Here is a 19,856-nt window from a genome sequence, read left to right on the forward strand (position 1 = left end):
AGTTTTTTCCAATTTTTGCCATATTTTTTTTTATTTTTTTTTAACAAGGGAGCTCAATTAGTGTGATGGTGAAATGTCACAACTAAAGATGTGGAAGCTCAAGCATAGCGGAGGTGGCACTCGAGGCACCAAAAGTATGTCTTGTACTTGAAGGGTATAAGGAGTTGGGTGAAAGTTTCGACCTTTTGTTAGGCGGTGGAAAACCTGGCTCACTTGAAAATGCTATAATCACTTGATCACGGTGACAACATTTTTTGTTTCAACTTTTTACAAAACAAGTTGTTTATTATGGCATTTCACTTGCAATGACGAAATGTCAATGCCACCTGACGGCGGCATATGACAACTTTTGCCGTGGTTATGACATTCCACTGTTGTAGGTAGAACGTTGAAACACTAAAGTTTCCCGACACTTTGTTTGTATTCCAGTCAAGATCGGAGGAAATGTAGTGTGTGGTTCATGTTCGGGTGTCGAACACACATCTTTTCTTGCCCCTGACCATGGAAAGAAACTTTCCATTTCCCCATTTCTTCAAATTCTTGAAGGTGTTTCATCGTTCAGCAATGGCGGAGACACATATGAGAAGGTGCAGGCGGTTGTTCACGCAAGCCTCATAAAAAATAATCTTTATTTTCATATCAGTGCTTCGAAATATTTGCTCATATTTATATATAGTGGTGGCCTTTATAGAGTGGAACACATCCATTGACCAGAGTTCCAGAAGAACGCTGCTTGACATACTCATTAAGTAAGAAACTCATATAGTAGAATTTACATGCAGTCTAAGCTGAGGCCAGGTCCCCCGCTGTACAAGAACTGGCCATATTTGTTCATGAAGTCTTCACCAATGTAAACTAAACTGTAGCACTCAGGCCTGTCTTCTACAATGGCGGCATCCGGAAGCCTCTTGAACTTGCGATCGCCATTGACGTACTGAATGTGGCTGATCAAGCAGGACCGGCCGTAGCCCTCGTCGGCGAAGCGGCCGCTGCCCATCTGAGTAAGGGTGTGATAGCCTCCAGGCACAGTGTTGTAGATCTGTCCTCCGTAGAGAGTTGTATTGGCCCAAAAATTCAAGTAGCCAAACAAGGAACTGGGCCAGTAGCCGACTAGCTCACCGTTAACTTGGAGCCACCAATCGTCTCTAAAATCCTGCATGGACGAAGCAATATTTAGCTGGTTTACTTTTAAGGCATCTAAATTTTAGCCTCTGATCAAAGGCATGGATAAACTAAGCAGTTAACATACACTGTGAATCTGGCATTTAACAGCTTTGGAGTTCCTGAAATGTTAGACTTCCACATCGAGAGAGAGAGATTCATTTTGGTGTGTCTTTGTGCCGTATAGCCCAAAATACAGTCATTTCACAAAATCCAATGGTATATATAAGTTGAACACCAGCTTTTGTTAAAATTAATTAGGATATTCATTCACACTTTTAAGAGTAGAATAATTAGTTTGTAATTCATCAAGTTTTAATGCGTTGATGAGCTTAAAAGGTCTCGTTTTTGTTCCTGACCTAGTGGTCTATATATATATGTGTGTGTGTGTGTGTGTAAGCAGAACCTTCAAATTAGTTGCCAAAAAGATATTTTAAACAAAATATAAATATCCTAATATATTTATAAAAACTATTTTGATGTAACATGCTTTGATTGAAGTTTTTTTTTTTAAATAACTTTTGATGCACAAAGAAAGCCCATTATTTTAATTTCATGATTTCATCTTGGGTATTCATTAATCTATGTTAAGGCAAGAACAGAAAGATGTAAAATAAGGCATAAGCTGATTACCTTGTACAATTGGATGCTTAAAAAGGTTTGATATCCATCAAAGGTGGAATTGGGTAATCTTCCACCAAGGGCAACATTGGGGTTCAATTGAATGAAGCCTTCACACCTCATGTCAAAGCACTGTCTAGTGTTTGCACCCTGGCAATAGAGAGAGAGAGAGAGAGAGGTAAAAAAGGGGAAGTTCAGAGAGAGAGAGAGAGAGATAGCTTTTAGTGACATTTCCTATGAAAACAAGTTTAATGTAATTTTCTATAAAAATAACTACAGTGAAATTTTTATTTTATCTTGTGATTCCTAAATTTTCAAAATAAGTTTTACATTTTGCTTCAATAAGTCCTCCAAACTGCAAATTTTAAAACAAGCCAGCGATCAAGCTAAAATTTTCTGGCAAAAGGGCATTAATATATACTTTACATTTTAGACCTTTAAGGCACCAACATCATGTAAAGAAGAAAGACTATGACACACCAATCTATACATAAATAAACAATTTCCCTGGAACTGTGTAGGCAATTGACCACACAGGTCAACAACACCTGCCTCAGCCACTGAAACGAAACCTAGGGGGATTACCTCTGAGGGAGGGATTTACATGTAAGCAAAGGAAGGTGCGAACAACCAGAACTTGTGATGTCTTGGTTTTTCACCTTAAACAAATGAACGGGTGCTTGAGATCTGAGGTGATACAAGATTTTGGGTTCTTAGAAGTTAGATCTCATGTTTTCAGATCCACAATGTCCTTAACAAGAACAACTATTGCACCTTTTGTTTGAAAGTTGCATGATTTTGAAATCCTTGGACTATTACTCCATGGATCTTACATCTGTCAGATACATGGATATATGTGAGGAGGATGAAAAATCTCAAGATTTATGTAATTTATCAGGTCTATAGTTTGCTAGAATCATGGTTTCTACAAGGTATGTTTCAGGTTTAATCAAAACCCCATATTATCGATTTGGAACATCAAAGACCCCCTACAAGGTATTATATTTTTATCATTAATTTGATTTTTATATCATTACTACACACACACAGATGGTTTAGTTTAAAATACATGTTTTGGTAGTGTTCAAAGCTTTTCACAAAATTGAAATTATATATGCATGGGTATATAGTAGTTGTTGTAATAATATTTTAGTTAGATGGATTTGGATCCACTAAAATTCTTTTACTCATCATCTTTGGAAAACATAGTAATTAAAAGTTGAATCATAATGCAAAATATGGCTACACGGTTACATAAAAAATGAAGGGAAAAATCACAGGATCGTATTGGTGGAAAACAAAAATATTGAAGAGGAGTAACCCTTAGGTCATTTATTGGTTCGAAATTTTTCTTTGTATCTTTCCAATTTTATCGGATGCTCGCTCGAAAGAAAAAATAGTCAAACTTCACTGGAAAATAACTATAAAATCAAATTTCTGCTTTTTTCTTACCTTTATCTTAATTGGTTTCTATTGTGTGTGTGTAATTTCAGGAGGAAAGGTAGAGAGAGAGAGAGAGAGAGGGAGAGAGGGAGAGAGAGATGATGCATGCTCACACTCCAATAAGTAAAAAGTCTTGTTTCGAAATCACCATATAAGCTGTCGTAAACCTGCAGAAACAGAAACTCAGTTATATTAGTGGACATATAATGCAAGAGACCTCTCCGTTGGATATACCTTATTCTTATAATGTCAGGGAACTTCTTTTCTCAATTTCTTCATATTCGCCACTTTTTCTCTCTTTTTGTTATCTCGACATGTCCTACATTTTCTAAAATTTAAGAAACACTACCTGGTATGGCAACAGTATCTTTCTTAGTTTTTCCTTTATCAAAACCAAATCTTTCCACCTTCCGTTTAAACATGGCCACCTTTTTCTAATAAAATTGAGAAAGCTCAAAATGGCATCCGGATTTAGCATAAAAACTGGTTTCCAGGAATCAAAGTTTCCAATTTTCCACTAGTTGGCACTTTTCTTTAGCTTAAAAAAAATTTCATTATATATATATATATATATATATATATAATGAAAGAGAAAGAGAGAGAGAGAGAGACTACGTACAATCCATCCTGCTGCAATATATTCATGGATTTGGCCGCCGTCTCCACTTGCAACAGAAACCATATTGCAGCTGAACTCTCCAGGAAGAACCATTGGATTCCAGACGCTGATGTCTGCGCTTGCACCAAATACCCCATAATCTTCATCAAATTTTCCCTCCACCGCAGCAAACTGCACCCACACAGGAAAACTTTCTCTCCAGAATATCGAACAGTTTAAAAAATCTGGATCAGAAATTATTCTTACCTCATGAACGGGACCAGAAGAACTAAATGTTATTTGATCATTTGAACTGACAAAGAGACGCTCAATTGTTCTTCTTTCATCAAGCACTCGACTTCTAACAATGGGTATCGTCCCCTTGGGACATCTCCCTTTCTTGTGCCATGCCTGTTTGAACTGCCTTCTGGGTCGACTTCCTTCCTCCATCTCCCTTTCTGGCAAGGTCATTGGTCTCATCTGTACAAATATCATCATATTGATCAGGAAGCATGGCTGCCCACTATATATATATATATATAGATAATGTGTAAGCATTGAGAATAATAACATACAAAAGGGAACCTGGATCTCGTGGTTCATAAGCGAAGGATGGAAGAGAGATGGTTGTTCATAGATGCAGATGCAGTCGATCACATCCCCATCTCCGCTCTGCACGGGCACATGCAATAACGACGGAAATCTGTTAAGGGAAGAGGATGCCGATGATGGCCATGATTGCCGATGATGATGGTGTTAAGGTTGATGATGACAGACCTGGATGGTTTTGACCGGGGTGCTCTCCCTGCGCATGCCATGCCTTCCTTTGCTTGGCCTCGTGATCATTCCGTGCACTTCTCTTTGGCATAAACACAAAATGGCAAGGATGAGAACACATGCCTGCATGAAGCCTCTTCCCATCGTTACAGAGCAACCACTAATGGCGAACCGATTTGGAGAGAGTTAAGAAGCTAGAAGAAGAAGGAAAGAAGAAAAAGTAGAAGAAGGAAAGCAAACTCCCACGAAGAACCTTTTGTGCGTATAATTTGCGAATGTTATCACCAATATTTAGTGTTCCCAGAAAGGGAAGAAAGAATTATGGAAACTGTTGGGCCACAGCCTTTTCTTAAGTACTTTACTATGAGGATGAGTTTCTTGTAGGGTTGAGAACGGCCATCTTGCATATAGAAATGTAGAATTATCTATTAATTTGACCTGTATAAAATCTTTGGCCCTCTGCTTCTAAGGTCATGAGTTGCAGTAATGGTACAAATCGGCTTACCCGTCATAATCAATTTAAATGTCCACATTTTTTTCAGTTTATCTAAGTTCCTTTTACTTTGGGACATGAAGTAGAAACATATGTTATTATACTACAGACAGTTTGAAGTTATTTATGCCATGCTAATGTCATCATAATTTGATGGTCTTAAACATAATATCTCAAGTATGGCCTGTTGCTGCCTGTGTTGGATGGCAAACTATGAAGCAGTTTGCGGGGAAACTCTGAGAATGAAATTCAGTTTTGCATCCAGAGAAATCAGTAGCCTTTGAAACAGTTCTTCTCTAATTCTAGCTTTTTGAGATTTTCATGTTCCATGTGCGCCTATTGCATAATGTGTTACAGGTGATCCTGATGTCAGAACCAACCAAACCTCTTGAAGCTATTTTTGTCAATTCAAGGGTTCAACCATTTTGAGCTCGTGAAGGAATCCTCAATAGCATTGTTTTTTGTTGTAATTTAAATTTTTGATGTATAAATTTTTTGTGTAATTAATAATGAAATTTGAATTTGAAAGAATTTTTCTTCCTAATATATATATATATATATATATATATGTATATGATATTGCAACAGGTATAAATGTCAACCAAATTAAAGGATGGTTTCTCGTTTCCCCATGTTTTTTATGTGTCGGTTAGGGGTAGAGCCACAAAATCTTAATTAGGAGGGCCCAAATAAATTTAAGAGGAGCATAAATATATCTTATTTTTTTCCAGATTCATGCTAGGATTATATCTTATTATACTTCATATATACACACACACAACCCATCTTCACAGACAGCACATTTTATATTCGAGCCGGGCCGGGATGTAAACGGGTCGCGGGCTGAACCTTGTGTCCAGTGTCCGCCCGGATATGGCCACTTCGGGCTGGGCCTGCCCTGCCTGGCTTCCTTTTACATTACTAAAGAGTACTGAGGGAGAGAGAGAGAGAGCACTAACGTTGGCCTAGAATCTCAGATGCTTCTCCGTCGGCCTTCCGGCGTCCGTTTCTCAGGTCGCACCGCAATGGAAGAAAATTGGGGAGAGATGAAGATGAGGTGATCAGGTGAGCCAAAAGGGTTTGTCAGTTATTTTATTCTTTATAGGCATTAAGCGATTTAGGGTAGAGTTAAAAAAATGTTGAAAACCAAATCAACAACTTGGCAGTGAGGCGGTCGCCTCCCCATTGTCGCCGGCAGGCTGTGCCGTTCTCCCGGGAGACGCCAGCAGATATATATGCCTCTAGTTAAGACACTTCAGTACCTCATTAAGCTTGATTGAAACGGACGGATGTGCTTATCATTCTTAATTGTCCTTAAACATGCTTTAGAAGCCTCACAAAAGAACTCGATTTTTGAGATTCAGGCCTTTTATATGAGATGGATAATTGATGTTTTGAGTTTCGGTTACCCTTTTTCAAGATCCTCTCAATCAGGCTATTTTTTTTTAAATTTATATTTAAATTTTAAAAAATTTTACTTGTCTTATATAAAATTTTTGAAAAATAATATTTTAATCAAATTCAAAAACTTTAATTCAACCTTCTCATAAAAAATTTCTCGCTCCCCCTACGACCAACAAAAGTTGCTTATTTTCAAGGCAAGCTTGAATCCAGAAAGAAAAAAAAAAGGATGCATTGAATACCTGAAGTTGAGGATGTAAATGGATTGGATATACATTTTTTATGAACTTAATTTTAAATTGAGTAAAACACAAATCTGATTACTAACCAGCGCCATAGCTTGTTGCTAGGCGATCTTCGAACTTCTCATGTCCTAGTGTTTATATTTTTCAATTGGTAGCAGCTTTTGTGGCTGTAGTTCAACCAAGAAAATAGACGATCAACCTTTGCGGTTCACTACCAGAGCACCCAAACCAAGTTGGCTTGTTGTGTATCTTGTCTTCCTTTTTCTTGTATTTTCTACTGCAAAGGCGCTGTGAATGACGCAAGCAGAGACTCCACAAAATTGGAAGCAGAAAGGAGGAAAAGCAGAAGAGAACGAAGAAGAAAGAGTCACGACCATGCGCTGCAGTAGGAGTTGAGAAGAAGGGGGGTTGGTGAGAAGACTCATGGCCATCGGTGAAGTCGTATCTCCCCTGCTTGGTGATGGCGGTTGTAGCGACTATGTCAATGACGCCGTCGACTTCAGAGGCTCTCCTGCCATCCGCTCCAAATCGGGAGGATGGAAGTCCTCCCTCTTCATAATCGGTAAGCGGAAAGGAACAAAAAGAAAGAAGAGAGAGAGAGAGAGAGAGAGAGAGAGAGCGTGTGTCTGTGATCCTGTTTCATTCCCACAGTTGGGACAGCTTCACTACCTAAAGTTGGTGCTCGCATGCCAACGACATGGGTGGGAAGTGAAATGGGTTGTGTCTACTTCCTGCAATATTCCAATTTATCTCAGTATTTTCTTGATATATGTTGGTTGGTGAGAATTTCATCTTCCTTCTCCTGTTCCATTTTGGGGAATCTTGCTGACGGTTGATAGGAATCATTTGCAAGTGAAGGTGTTGAAGTGTCTGAGAGGTTTGCTTACTATGGGATCGCTTCCAACCTCATCAGCTACCTCACGGGACCTTTGCACCAATCCAACGCGGTGGCTGCAGCGAACGTCAACGTTTGGCAAGGTGTGTCGGCCATGCTTCCTCTGCTGGGGGCGTTTGTGGCAGATGCCTACTTGGGCCGCTACAGAACCATCCTCATATCCTCCATGCTTTACATCCTTGTAAGAGAAAATCTCTCTCTCTCTCTCTCTCTCTCCCCCCACCCCCAACCCCCCGGATGCTTTGTTTGCACCTTACTTTCACTATGCCCCCTTGAAGTCCTTTGAGAGCATCACAGTGGCGGATGATTCTCTTAGATGTATTAATTTTTGCTTGACCTGAACTCGAGTTGCCCGCAGCTGTGAATAAGTGGTTTTAGTGAAGCATCTTATCGCGAGTTCTGCTGAAATATTGGCTATTGATGCCCGTGCTCCTTTACAAATTGAACATGGATGTAGGGAATCAGCTAAATTAAGAAAACTATTAGTGAAGGAACTATGAGAAAAATTTCTACTGGTTTGATTAGACGGAGAACACTTGCAATTGTCTGTTTGAAGAACTGCAGCTGTAAGTGCTGTTTGTTTAAGCTGAATGGTTTCACTTAGTTCGTAGAAATTTACTTGACAATGTTATCTGTGAAAATGTCTTCAATTGAGAAAATTTAAACGGTCAGATGTGTTTTACGATGATCAACAAACTTAGTGGCTCGTATGTCATCGAAAACTTGATTATAAAAGATTCAAGGTCTTCTAAAATAAATTCAATGTTTGGCATGTGCCAAATAAGCAAGCTGGTTTGATGTTTGATTAAGCAAAGAACCTGCAACTATAATTTTCTCTGGGGTGCTAATGAAATGAAGTAGATATAACACAAACAGAGTGACGCTCCACCGTTCATGGGGGAGTTGAAAAGGGAGGTTCCATCCCCAAGTTGGGATGCTTATCTTGACCCATGGAGGGATTCAAGTGACACTACTGTCATGGAAAAATTATCGTCCTTGGACATGTTAGGAATATATCATCTTTGTAAAGGCAGAACTGTACATTTAGATGTAAAGTTTCCATAATCAAGCTTGAAAATGCGCTATTCTGAGGGCTTCTTCCTGTTAATATGCCTTGCTTCAACTTTTTTGACATTGAGCTTGTTTCTGCAACTTGGGTAATGAGGTTGATGTCCTATGTTGGTATCTTTGCTCATAAGGGTCTTAAGAAAAGTTCATTTTGATGTTGAAGATGGACAAATATGAATTCTTCAGGGATTGGCCTGCTTGACTATATCAACAATACTCCCACCTGGTTCCAAGGGTCATAGTGGCAGATCAGCCTGGCTTCCTCTACCAGAGTTTCAAGTGGCTTTCTTCTTCTTCTCTCTGTACTTGGCTGCTATAGGTGCAGGAGGACACAAACCTTGCACACAAGCATTTGGCGCAGACCAATTTGATGAGTCTAACCCACACGAGCAGATGCCTAAGAATTCTTTTTTCAACTGGTGGTATTTTGGACTTTGGTCTGGAAGTCTGGTCTCCATGGTCACTGTAAATTACATTCAAGAATATCTAGGTTGGGGATATGGATATGGTATAACATGCTTGTCAATGGGATTGTCGCTGGCTGTTTTCTTAATTGGAACATTTACATATAGGTTTAAACTATCCCAAGAAGGAAGTCCATTCACAAGCATTGTGCAAGTGCTTGTTGCAGCTGTTCGTAGATCGCAGTGGCCTATAGAAGAATCAGAACATGATCGTGGTTCTACTAGGCAGTTCAGGTGAAAAGGATGGCCAAATTTTCTTGTTTTTTCTAGTCTGTGTGCTGTTTTCTTTGCTTCCACAAAATCATGATATTATTCTCACATTCTACGTTACTGCTTAAAGGCAGAAGCACTCTCTCCTGTCTATGATAGTTCTATCTACACTTTGACATGCAAAAAATGTGTAGTACAGAAAGGAGGATAACTGATATTCCCTTCTATAGAGAGTGATGTTGCAGATAAATTGCTTACTGATGTTGCATTGTCAAATTTTGCATTAATGATTATTTGATTGGCACGTTCTTTTTTGGTTTGCATGAACAGAAAACAGCACATCAGATTTGTTTTTTTCATTTAAACCCCTTCTCATCCGTGAGGAAATCATTCTTGTGGTTAGATATACCATGCAGTTGCTATAGGATTTATAGTGTGAAAATGGTTTCATGTAAACCTTACACTAATTATCAGAAAGAATGAAAAAGGACAATGATTTTACAAGACCTCATACTATTACTCCATCATAAATCTAACAAAAAGGGCAATGACGTTACTAGCACAGATTCTTTGTGACAGCAGATGACATGGTCTGTATTATAGTAACTGCTAAACTAAAAGTTGTGGAAAGTTTTCTAGTTTTGCACAGATATTTCTGAATTATTTTGGTTTGTGGGTGCATCCAGAGACACCTTTGGCACCATTTACATGAGCCCCTATGAACCCCTTAGGGGCTGTTTGGGAACAGTAACAGCATGTTAGTGTTCCATGCATGTGCCCTAAAAGGTGGGGCAGACTCATAAAACACTTTTAAATATATCCAATGAATCTAGCCAATTTTTGAGTTAAATGCATGGGACAGTAACATAATGTAGCAGCCCCTTAGAGAGCATGACATTCAGATATCATAAAGTATATCTTCTTACATTTCACTCTGTTGCTTAGTTTCTTGAACAGAGCTGCTATTCCGTTGAATCCAAATTGCTCCTTTCCATCCAAAAGGAACAACTGGACCGTATGCTCTGTTGAACAAGTGGAAGAAGTGAAGGGTGTGTTGCGCCTCTTTCCTATATGGGCCTCGTGCTTAATGTATGCAGTTTTCTTTTCTCAGTCCTCAACTTTCTTCACAAAACAAGGTTGTACCATGGACAGAAAAATCAGTTCAAGTTTGCTAGTCCCACCAGCATCTCTGCAATGCTTCATTGGAATTTCTGTGGTTCTTTTCATCCCAATCTATGACCAAGTCCTTGTTCCGATTGCTAGGAGTTTCACTGGGGTTCCTTCTGGCATTACACTGCTGCAAAGGATAGGAACTGGTATGTTCTTTTCAATATTGTCGATGGTAGTGGCAGCTCTAGTAGAGCTGAAGAGACTTAATGTGGCAAAAGATTCTGGTTTAGTAGACTTTCCTGCAGTAACATTACCAATAAGCATATGGTGGCTTCTCCCTCAGTATATATTGTTTGGAGTTTCTGAGGCCTTCACAATGGTCGGATTGCAAGAGTTCTTCTATGATCAGATGCCCAACACTTTGCGGAGTATGGGAATTGCAATATATCTTAGCATTTTTGGAGTGGGAAGCTTTTTGAGTGGTTTTCTTATTTCTCTGATAGAAAAGCTCAGCAGTGCAACAAGTGGAGGCAGTTGGTTCCCCACCAATCTAAATAAAGCCCATCTTGATTACTTCTATTGGCTTTTGGCTGGACTCAGCATTCTTGGGTTGTGCGTGTATGTTTACTTTGCACAATCTTATATTTACAGGAATAAATATCCTTCTTCTAAGGATGGGTACCAGAATCAGAGGGCTCATTTCTGTACAAATGATGTGAACAAATAAGCAGAAACAAGGTGTTTCTAGATGCAGCAAATGATTAAACATTTCATGCTGCAAGAGGTTGCTTGTCAAATCCAAACCATCGAGGCAAATTATGTGATTCTGTTGAATTCAAATGTTTACTGATAGTAACTATATTTCACTACTTCTACCTAATATTATACAGGACGGGAAGTCATTACCTTGATGGTCACAAGCTGTCACAGAGGTGCAGGTTGTGAATATGGATGCAGGTGCTGCAGCTTTCAGACAAACTTGGGTGTAGGCCCGGTGAGGGTAATATTACGCGGGAACTGAAATATACAATCAATATACATTTCAATTCACCGTAATCGGTATATGTAAACTTAGACTAAGTAGGTTTTTATGTACAAGGCTTTATGGTAAAAAATCAGCAAGTTATGTTAAGACAAGACCAATTTATCAACAAGATGTACTTTGTAAATGGCATGAATTTCGACCATTTTGAAAAATATTAGGCTAATAGATTGTTTGTTGAAAATGAAGATGATGACTGCTTCTTGAAACCGGTGACCTGAACTTGGTTAGCAGGCATGATTGGAGTAAAATTCGATATGTCTGCACCTCAAAGTATGAGTAATAAATAACATGTATATTTCTTTTTTCTTTTTGTAAATTATTGTGCATAGTCATTATCCAGTATAATTCTCTTCTTTAGCATTACAATAAACTGTCAAAATTCCAATTACTATCATTTTTCATGTTTTATTTTTCAATTTTAAGACTTTAAGTACAATTGACTTAGAAATCATTTAGAAAAGTAAACACTATTCCTCAGTCTCATTAATATTGTGAATATAGTCTCTTGCATTGATAGTGTGGTTTATGTTTTTTTTTTTTGGTCAATTGTTTGATCAACATGCAGGTATAGAGCATATATTGTGCTGTGATAATTTTGTGACTTTAAAGATGCTTCTTAGACAAGGATGTGAGGAAGAGGATTGCTCAGCCACTGATAGAACCAACTAATCACATGTTGACATTGCATATATATATATATATATATATATATATATATATAAGTAACATGAGTACGGGCACGGAGATATGAGTATGGACATGACAACTAATCACATGTTGTTGTAGGATAAATTTTCACTCGACAGTCATTGTGACGGTAGGTGATCACATGTATCACGGATGCATGGAAACGAAGAAAGTGTAAACTGAAAAATATATATTACTATTGTGAAAACTAATTGAATGATGACAGTAAAGAAGGTGGAACTTCACACTTCACAGTTGATGAATTGTTGGAGAACGTCACGAATTATTGGAACTCTAATGAGAAAAGTAATTCACCAACTCTTGTAATATAATATCGATCATAAAGCACAATTAACATTTAGTTGTAGTATTACAGTGCAAAAGTAGAATAGTTCCTCTACTGCCTATTCACTTGTTGAACATGCAGATGTTCTAATAGTGCTTTCCTAGTAAAAAGAATGAATTTGATCACATTTATGTGGTAAAATTTCACAAACAAATTCACCAAAACGAACAAAGGATTAGAGAACTCAGATCGCATGTGTCTTTTTGGCATACTTTCATGCGGCCTTTTTCAGTGGTGGAGCCAGAAATTCAAGTATGTGTAATGAGGGGTAAAAAAAGTCATCTTCAGTATGTATATATTTGAGATCTAGACATGTCATACCATATGTGGCTCCCCAACTGGCTTCTCTTGAACTTTTGTTACAAGGAATAACAACCTTCAATTATGAAGGGTAAAAAAGTCATTTTAATATTTTATATTTAAGCTTTTGAGTCCTCTGCCCCTCATCTCTCACATGTGGTTCCCCAACTGGCTTCTTTATAACTTTTGATAAAGGAATAGCAAACCTTCAATCATGAGGGGTAAAAAAGTAATTTTATAATATGTAATATTTAAGATATAGACAAACCAGAGGAGTCCTATGCCCTCACATGTGGCTACAGCAACTTTTATTATAACATTGAAGAGGTTGGTCTAATAGGGGCTTTTAGGCAGTCAGTTTTTGTTTTTAGGCAGTCAGTTTTTGTTTGAACTCTCCTTGCATCAACCCTCAACTCTTTGTACTACAAAAAAAAAAAAAAAAACAAAAAGAAAAAAGAAAGAGGAGAGGGAGAGAGCCGTGCGGGCATTGATATGTAAGTTGAATTGTACTGATGGCATCACTTTGAGACAACAAAAACTGCTTTGGACCTGAGGGAAAAGGAGAGAAGCTTCAGTTTTTATTCAGACAGTAGACAGTGGGAATAGCCTCTCACTCACCCAAAATAAGAATCTTCATTATATAAATTTCTTGCTTGGGATACAAGAGGACAATGTACTTTAGACATCATAAGCTTTTAGGTTGACAGTGAAGACGATGATGCAGTCAAGAGTTGGAGTTAGACCAATTACATGGTCAGATTGACATGCAAAATCCAGACTGATTTTCTGATTAAAATCTGCAATCTTTAGATTAATAAGAACACTTTAAGGCCTTACTGGATTAACCTACATACACAAACATGGTGATTCTTTTTCTTGATTGGCACGACTGAACCGGGTCCGAACTTGATAGCCGTGATGGACCAACATAAAATCAGATGCAAAACCAGTCGGATTTATCCGAATTTCGATCCGATGACGATATCTGATGTAACTCATATCCATCTTTATCCAAGAAAAGGAAAAATTTGTGTGCTGGGGCAAGTTGTTCAGCCAATTGAAAGTGTATACTGTGAGTCACATATGATCCCCAAAAAAAAAATCTCAATGGGACCCAATAGCCTTGGGGCCCTTATGCAATCAGACACAGACAAGATCCAATAATACTATTAGGACATGAATGCACTACGCTATACAGCAGGTTCACAGTAAATGATTGATTGCAGGGGCAACTCATCTTCGACAAGTTTCACCTGGATAACTTGTCACCCATTTGAGGGGGAAATAGTCCTCCCTTGTACAGATTTTTTTTTTTTAAAAAAAAAGAAAAAACTCTAATGTTAATTAAAATAATCGATAGATCGCCTGCCCCAAGCCAAAGACATTCGAAGGGGAACATTATGCTGAGAAGGGCAGTATTAATATGTACAATTTTAATTGAAGGATGTCTGAATATACAAATAGATGCATACGTATGTGAGCTTTTAAAATATTAGGGGTGCATGTGCCATCCCTCCCTTGCATATGGGCTCCATTCTGTACTGCTTTCTTGGTGGCTAAAGCTCCAGCTGAAAAATTTACAACTGTTTCGAATGTAGGATGGGCCTAGAGTTTGTGTAATTTGGTTTCTCTAATTATCTTAATATTTAATTTTGCAGATTTTTTTTTGCTTCAGTTTGTTTCAGGTAATTATGATTAAGTTTTTTTATAATTTAATGTGAACAAGCAATTACAATAGAAAGCCAAGTTCTGATTTTACCATGAAAACGATACTGTTTATGTAAAACTAGTTTTTTTTAATTTAACCTCAAGCACAGCTCATTTTTTTCTTTGTATTGGTTGTTGCACTCTTAAAGTTTATTTTTCGAAATTTTCTTTTTGGATTACTTCTTAGGTATTCATTAACTTAAAAAAGAAAAGAAATAAAAACTTAAAACAATAAAAATGTAATTTGGCGATAGCAAATAATGTTAACCTGTTTCTTCCTGGGTAAACAAAAATTATTCTAGATTTTTTACAGGCTTTAGAAAAAATTATTTTTTATTAAAAAATAGCGCTAAGTGGTTTCTTTTCTAATATAAAAAAATTGTCACAAAAATAAATATGTGGTGTATTCATACTCTTGGATAGCATTTCCTGTTCTAAGATCCCTTTTATACGGCACTCACGGTCTAAACACACACCCTATTTTACCACCATGATTTGAGATCTTTGGTTTATGAACAAAAACTCATATTTATGGATCAGACTTAAAATGTGTGGATTTAACTTTTTTAATGATCAAACCTCATATTTTTATCCGGAGGGGTGGTAGTGTAGTGGTTCGGCTCCTTTAAAGGCTTAAGTTTGAGTATTGAAGTGACCACTGTCACGTTTTACGTTTTAGTGTGCTCTATTTTAAACCGTAAAAAATCTCGAAACATGCTTTGTGAAAATCCATCAGAGCAGACCAATGGTCTCTTTTTTAAGAGCGGTGGAATGAACAACTCACCATTAAAAAAAAAAAAAAAATCGATGGAAAAGATGTAACCTAAAATTCATGGATTTAACATTTCTAATGATCAGATTTGAGATTTCTAATAATTTCAAATCAATTAACATCCCAATAATATAATTAAGACCTCAATTCCGACGCTATCAAACACCTACTTATTTGTCTAATAAAATAAAATGATCGACTTTTTAGACCTTACCTAACAAAAGCTTTATTGACCAAAAATAGCATGATGAAGACAACGCTTCAAGAAACCAAGAGATCACTGTGTCAAGGTCATAACCGCACATGATTGGACTCTTGCCTGCGTCATTTTCAGTAGTTTTGACATCCTCCTAACTTTCGTATAATTTCAGGAAAAGCTCAACGTTTTCTACATTTTCAATTTGAACATAGGTTTTGATCACAACAAGAAAAGCTCAAATAGCAAGTCATAAAGTAACGTTTTTCACTTTAAAGTGCCACAAGGACTAAGGTGATGACTCTTTTAAAGCAAATGAGACATAAGACAATAAGTTGGAAGCTCTAGATCAAATCTAAATCTTGTTATTTATTCAAAACGAACCAAAAAAACAAAGGCATTGCCGCCAATTTTACGAAATTATCTTGGAATTGAAACACTGAAACTGAAACGCTCCCAATTTCGGATTAGTGCGATTTTGTGGTTTCTATGTAGAAAATTTTCTTCCCGAATATTTTGCTGGAGACAATGGGCTGGAATACTGCTGCCGCCATTGCCGGCTGTCTTTCTCCGAGTGGCCAACCACATTCAGGGTGAGAGTAACGTGCTTTGAGAAAACAAGAGCGCAACAGCGTTTCGCATTGCAGCGACCATTGAGGAGGAGGACGTCTAATGGCAATCCCTGCAACCTCATCTCCTCTTCTTGGTGGTGGTGGTGGTGAGGAGGGTGGTGGCGACTACTACGTAGAGGGTGCCGTTGATTTCAGAGGTCACCGGTCTGTCCGATCGAGATCCGGCAAGTGGAGATCCTCTTTGTTCATAATCGGTAAGAAGCACAAAGAATCCTCTCTCATATTAATGCACATTAGAAATCTAAGAGAGCTCGATTTCTTTGAGCAAACTGATTTGTCTTGATTTCCAAATTTAAGTGATTAGTGCTGGGTACTCTTTTTTTAGCCAATCAATCTCAATCGAAGTTTGAGCGAATCAAATGCCCTGTGAAGGTTCTCTCTAGTCTTACGAAATTATGTGGGTTGTTCTTCTTTGCCCTGTGAAAAAAAGGAGACAAGAATGACAGACGAAAGGAGGGGAGATCTTTGACTGAACCTCACTGCCAATAATGGAAAATAGTGGGATTTTAGGTGCACCAACTTGCCAAAATATCTAGATAAGTTGGGATATCGATATTATGCTCCACAATGCAATATCTCGAACTTATTATACCGGTTTTTCTGGATAAGTTGGCGTGTTCAGAAGATTCACTAACGAGGCTTGTCTTTTTCTGATGTTGGGGATTTTGGCATCTTGCTGATCGATTGGTTGAGCGGCGGAAGGCGTTGAGATGTCGGAGAGGTTTGCTTACTATGGGATCTCCTCAAACCTCATCACATACCTCACCGGAACGCTGCACCTGTCGAACGCGTCGGCAGCAGAGAATGCCAACCTGTGGGCAGGGGTCGGATGGATGCTCCCTCTGCTTGGAGCGTTTGTGGCGGATGCCTGGCTGGGAAGATACAGAACCATCATCTTCTCTTCCCTCATCTACGTTCTTGTAAGGAAAACATGACCACCTCTCTCCCTCTGTCTGTCTCTCTCTTAGTTATGAAAAGAGACTCCATTTTATTTCAGTTTGGGATACTAATCTGCAAGCAAAACCTGCATCTGATGATCACTAATATAATCCCGCTTTCATTACCAAAACAGAGAGCAATCGGAGTTAATTTTCTGATTAAACGTTTAGTCCGACCAATTGATATCTCCGGCAGGGGCTGTGTCAAGAACAAATATGTTTGTGACAGCATGATCTACTTGTTTATGTATCTAAAGCCTGTTTCTAATATTTCAGTTAGACTGAGACTGTTATTCAATTCAGGGTTTGGTTTTCTTAACTCTATCAGCAGTACTTCCTTTTGGCTGCAATAGTGCCAGTTCTTCTTGTTCTCCGTCCAAGTTTAAAGTGGCGTTCTTTTTCTTCTCGCTCTACTTAGTTGCCATAGGCCAAGGAGGCCACAAACCATGTGTCCAAGCATTTGGTGCAGATCAGTTTGATGAGACCAATCCGGCAGAGCACAAGGCCAAGAGTTCGTTTTTCAATTGGTGGTATTTTGCGTTATGTTTTGCGAACACAGTTTCCATAATGGTACTAACTTACATCCAAGAAGACAAGGGGTGGGGGCTTGGTTATGGCATCCCATGTGTGTTAATGGCACTGGGTCTCATAGTTTTCTTGGTTGGAACCTTTACTTACCGTTTCAGTCTGGCTCAAGAAGAGAGTCCCTTCACAGGAATCCTGCAAGTATTTGTTGCCGCCATCCGCAAGTCACGATGGTCTGTAGAAGATTTTGATCATTCCTCTGGCCTTAGTGGGCAATTCAGGTAAAAGTTGTTTCAAACTTTTCTGTATACTGCACTTTCCAAGAAAAGCAGGTCTCATAAACACTGTTGGTTAAGGGCATACAAAGCTATAAGTGGACGCTGATTCCTTCTTGAATCATAAAGCCTGCACAATTTTATTGAACTTTCAATTTTGAAGCCTGCAGAATTGTTTTGGACCATGCGGACATGTTTTGTTTTTAAGAGTATACACACCATTGGTTGAGTTGATTAATTTCATGCTCCTTTTTAAGGTTAGTGCCTCGTTTGGTTAAATGTGTCGCCATGTTCTACTCTCTTCAGCGTGAAGCTTCCTTTGTTCATTGCTTTCAACTTTCAAACAAGATTTTGTATTTTTCTCTCGAAAATTTGCAGAAAGAATGCACTTCTTAGAAATAGAGGCATTGTAATGGCTACTGAAACCAAGTGGCGACATTTTAAAAGGAAAAAATTCATCTTTGAGGCGTAGGCATTTGTTATCCTTTTGTTTCAGCATCACTGAGGACATTCCTTCATAATATGTAGACATGCAATCTGAATGAAATTTCTGAATTAGACTTGAAATCCATATATATATTGTATCCAATACTTTGAAATCCAGGAACACCAAGAAAAGTTTTTTAATTACGGAGAACATCTTCTTGATTAAACGTTTGTTACATGATTACAGTTATGCCAGATCTTTATTCTTTCCCCTTTTGTGTAGGTTCCTAAACAAAGCTGCTATACCACTGAAATCTGATTGCTTCGCGCCACGGAAGAGAAGCAGTTGGTTAGTATGCTCTGTTGCACAAGTGGAAGAGGTGAAAGGAGTTTTACACTTGATCCCCATATGGGCTACATGTCTGATGTACGGAGTTGTGTATGCTCAGGCTTCAACTTTCTTCACAAAGCAAGCTAGCACCATGGACAGAACTATCGGCTCAAGTTTTGTTTTTCCGGCAGCAGCTCTGCAGAGCTTCATTGGTGTCAGTATATTACTGTTCATTCCAATCTATGAAGGAATCCTGGTTCCCATTGCTAGGCATTTTACAGGGATTTCTTCTGGCATTACTGTGCTTCAGAGGTTAGGAACTGGGATGTTCTTGTCAGTGTTGTGTATGGTGGTGGCAGCTGTGGTGGAGCGGATGCGACTTGAGATTGCAAGAGAAGCAGGCCTAATAGATCTACCTGAAGCGACAGTGCCCATGAAGATATGGTGGCTACTGCCTCAGTATCTCTTATGTGGACTGGCTGATGTGTTTACAATTGTGGGATTGCAAGAGTTCTTCTATGATGAGATGCCAGAAGCATTGAAAAGCATGGGGATTGCTCTCTATCTTAGCACACTGGGGGTGGGATACTTCTTAAGTAGTTTTCTGATCTCCCTTATAGAGAAACTGAGCAGTGCTACTGGTGGAACAAGTTGGTTCTCCAACAATCTTAACAAAGCTCACCTAGATTACTTCTATTGGCTTTTGGCCGGTCTTAGTATTCTTGAATTGTGTTTGTTCATGTTCTTTTCTCGATCTTATGTTTATAGCTGCAGACAACATAGTTACAAGGTTGATTCCCAGCATGGGAGTATGGGTTCCAGTACAGCTACCTCGAATATATGACCTGTAATGTTAGGCTTGGTGATGTCTTGATGCTATGGTTTGATGATTCTTATTAGGACCAAACAAGTAGCAGAAATCATTCAATTGTCATTAGAAATACAAAAGAAAGCTGTACCATTTTTGTGAAGTAAGAATCTCTCTCTCTCTCTTTACTATTAAATTTTATCTACCACTGTACCATTATTGTACCATTATTGTGAAGTAAGAATCTCTCTTTTTCTTGTCTCCAAATTTTACTATATATTTCCATTTTATCGGCCCTCTTTACTATTAAAATTAAATTTTATGTAGGAAGAGTGAGATGAGACCGTCCTTCCGCATATTTCATCTTACAATCGTTGCTTCT

The 19,856-nt window shown here is 38.3% G+C and overlaps 2 protein-coding genes across 2 annotated transcripts; one reads left to right on the forward strand and one right to left on the reverse strand.

Moving 5' to 3' along the window:
• Nucleotides 1-772: 772 nt before the first annotated feature.
• Nucleotides 773-4,744, reverse strand: LOC116254997 (uncharacterized). Its single transcript, XM_050077878.1, has 6 exons — nt 4,601-4,744; nt 4,409-4,495; nt 4,091-4,303; nt 3,845-4,015; nt 3,339-3,392; nt 773-1,153 (listed from the first exon to the last, which is right to left on the reverse strand). Exons 1-6 carry the CDS (start codon nt 4,742-4,744, stop codon nt 773-775), a joined length of 1,050 nt encoding a protein of 349 aa, XP_049933835.1.
• Nucleotides 4,745-6,196: 1,452 nt separating this feature from the next.
• On the forward strand, nt 6,197-19,637 carry LOC116255068 (uncharacterized). Its single transcript, XM_050077897.1, has 8 exons — nt 6,197-7,301; nt 7,598-7,815; nt 8,889-9,400; nt 10,322-11,205; nt 16,201-16,365; nt 16,874-17,091; nt 17,413-17,915; nt 18,619-19,637. The coding sequence occupies exons 1-8, from the start codon at nt 7,163-7,165 to the stop codon at nt 19,508-19,510; spliced, it is 3,531 nt and encodes a 1,176-aa protein (XP_049933854.1). The 5' UTR covers nt 6,197-7,162; the 3' UTR covers nt 19,511-19,637.
• Nucleotides 19,638-19,856: the final 219 nt, after the last annotated feature.

Source organism: Nymphaea colorata, chromosome 1 (genome assembly GCF_008831285.2).
Source record: "Nymphaea colorata isolate Beijing-Zhang1983 chromosome 1, ASM883128v2, whole genome shotgun sequence".
Taxonomy (NCBI): domain Eukaryota; kingdom Viridiplantae; phylum Streptophyta; class Magnoliopsida; order Nymphaeales; family Nymphaeaceae; genus Nymphaea; species Nymphaea colorata.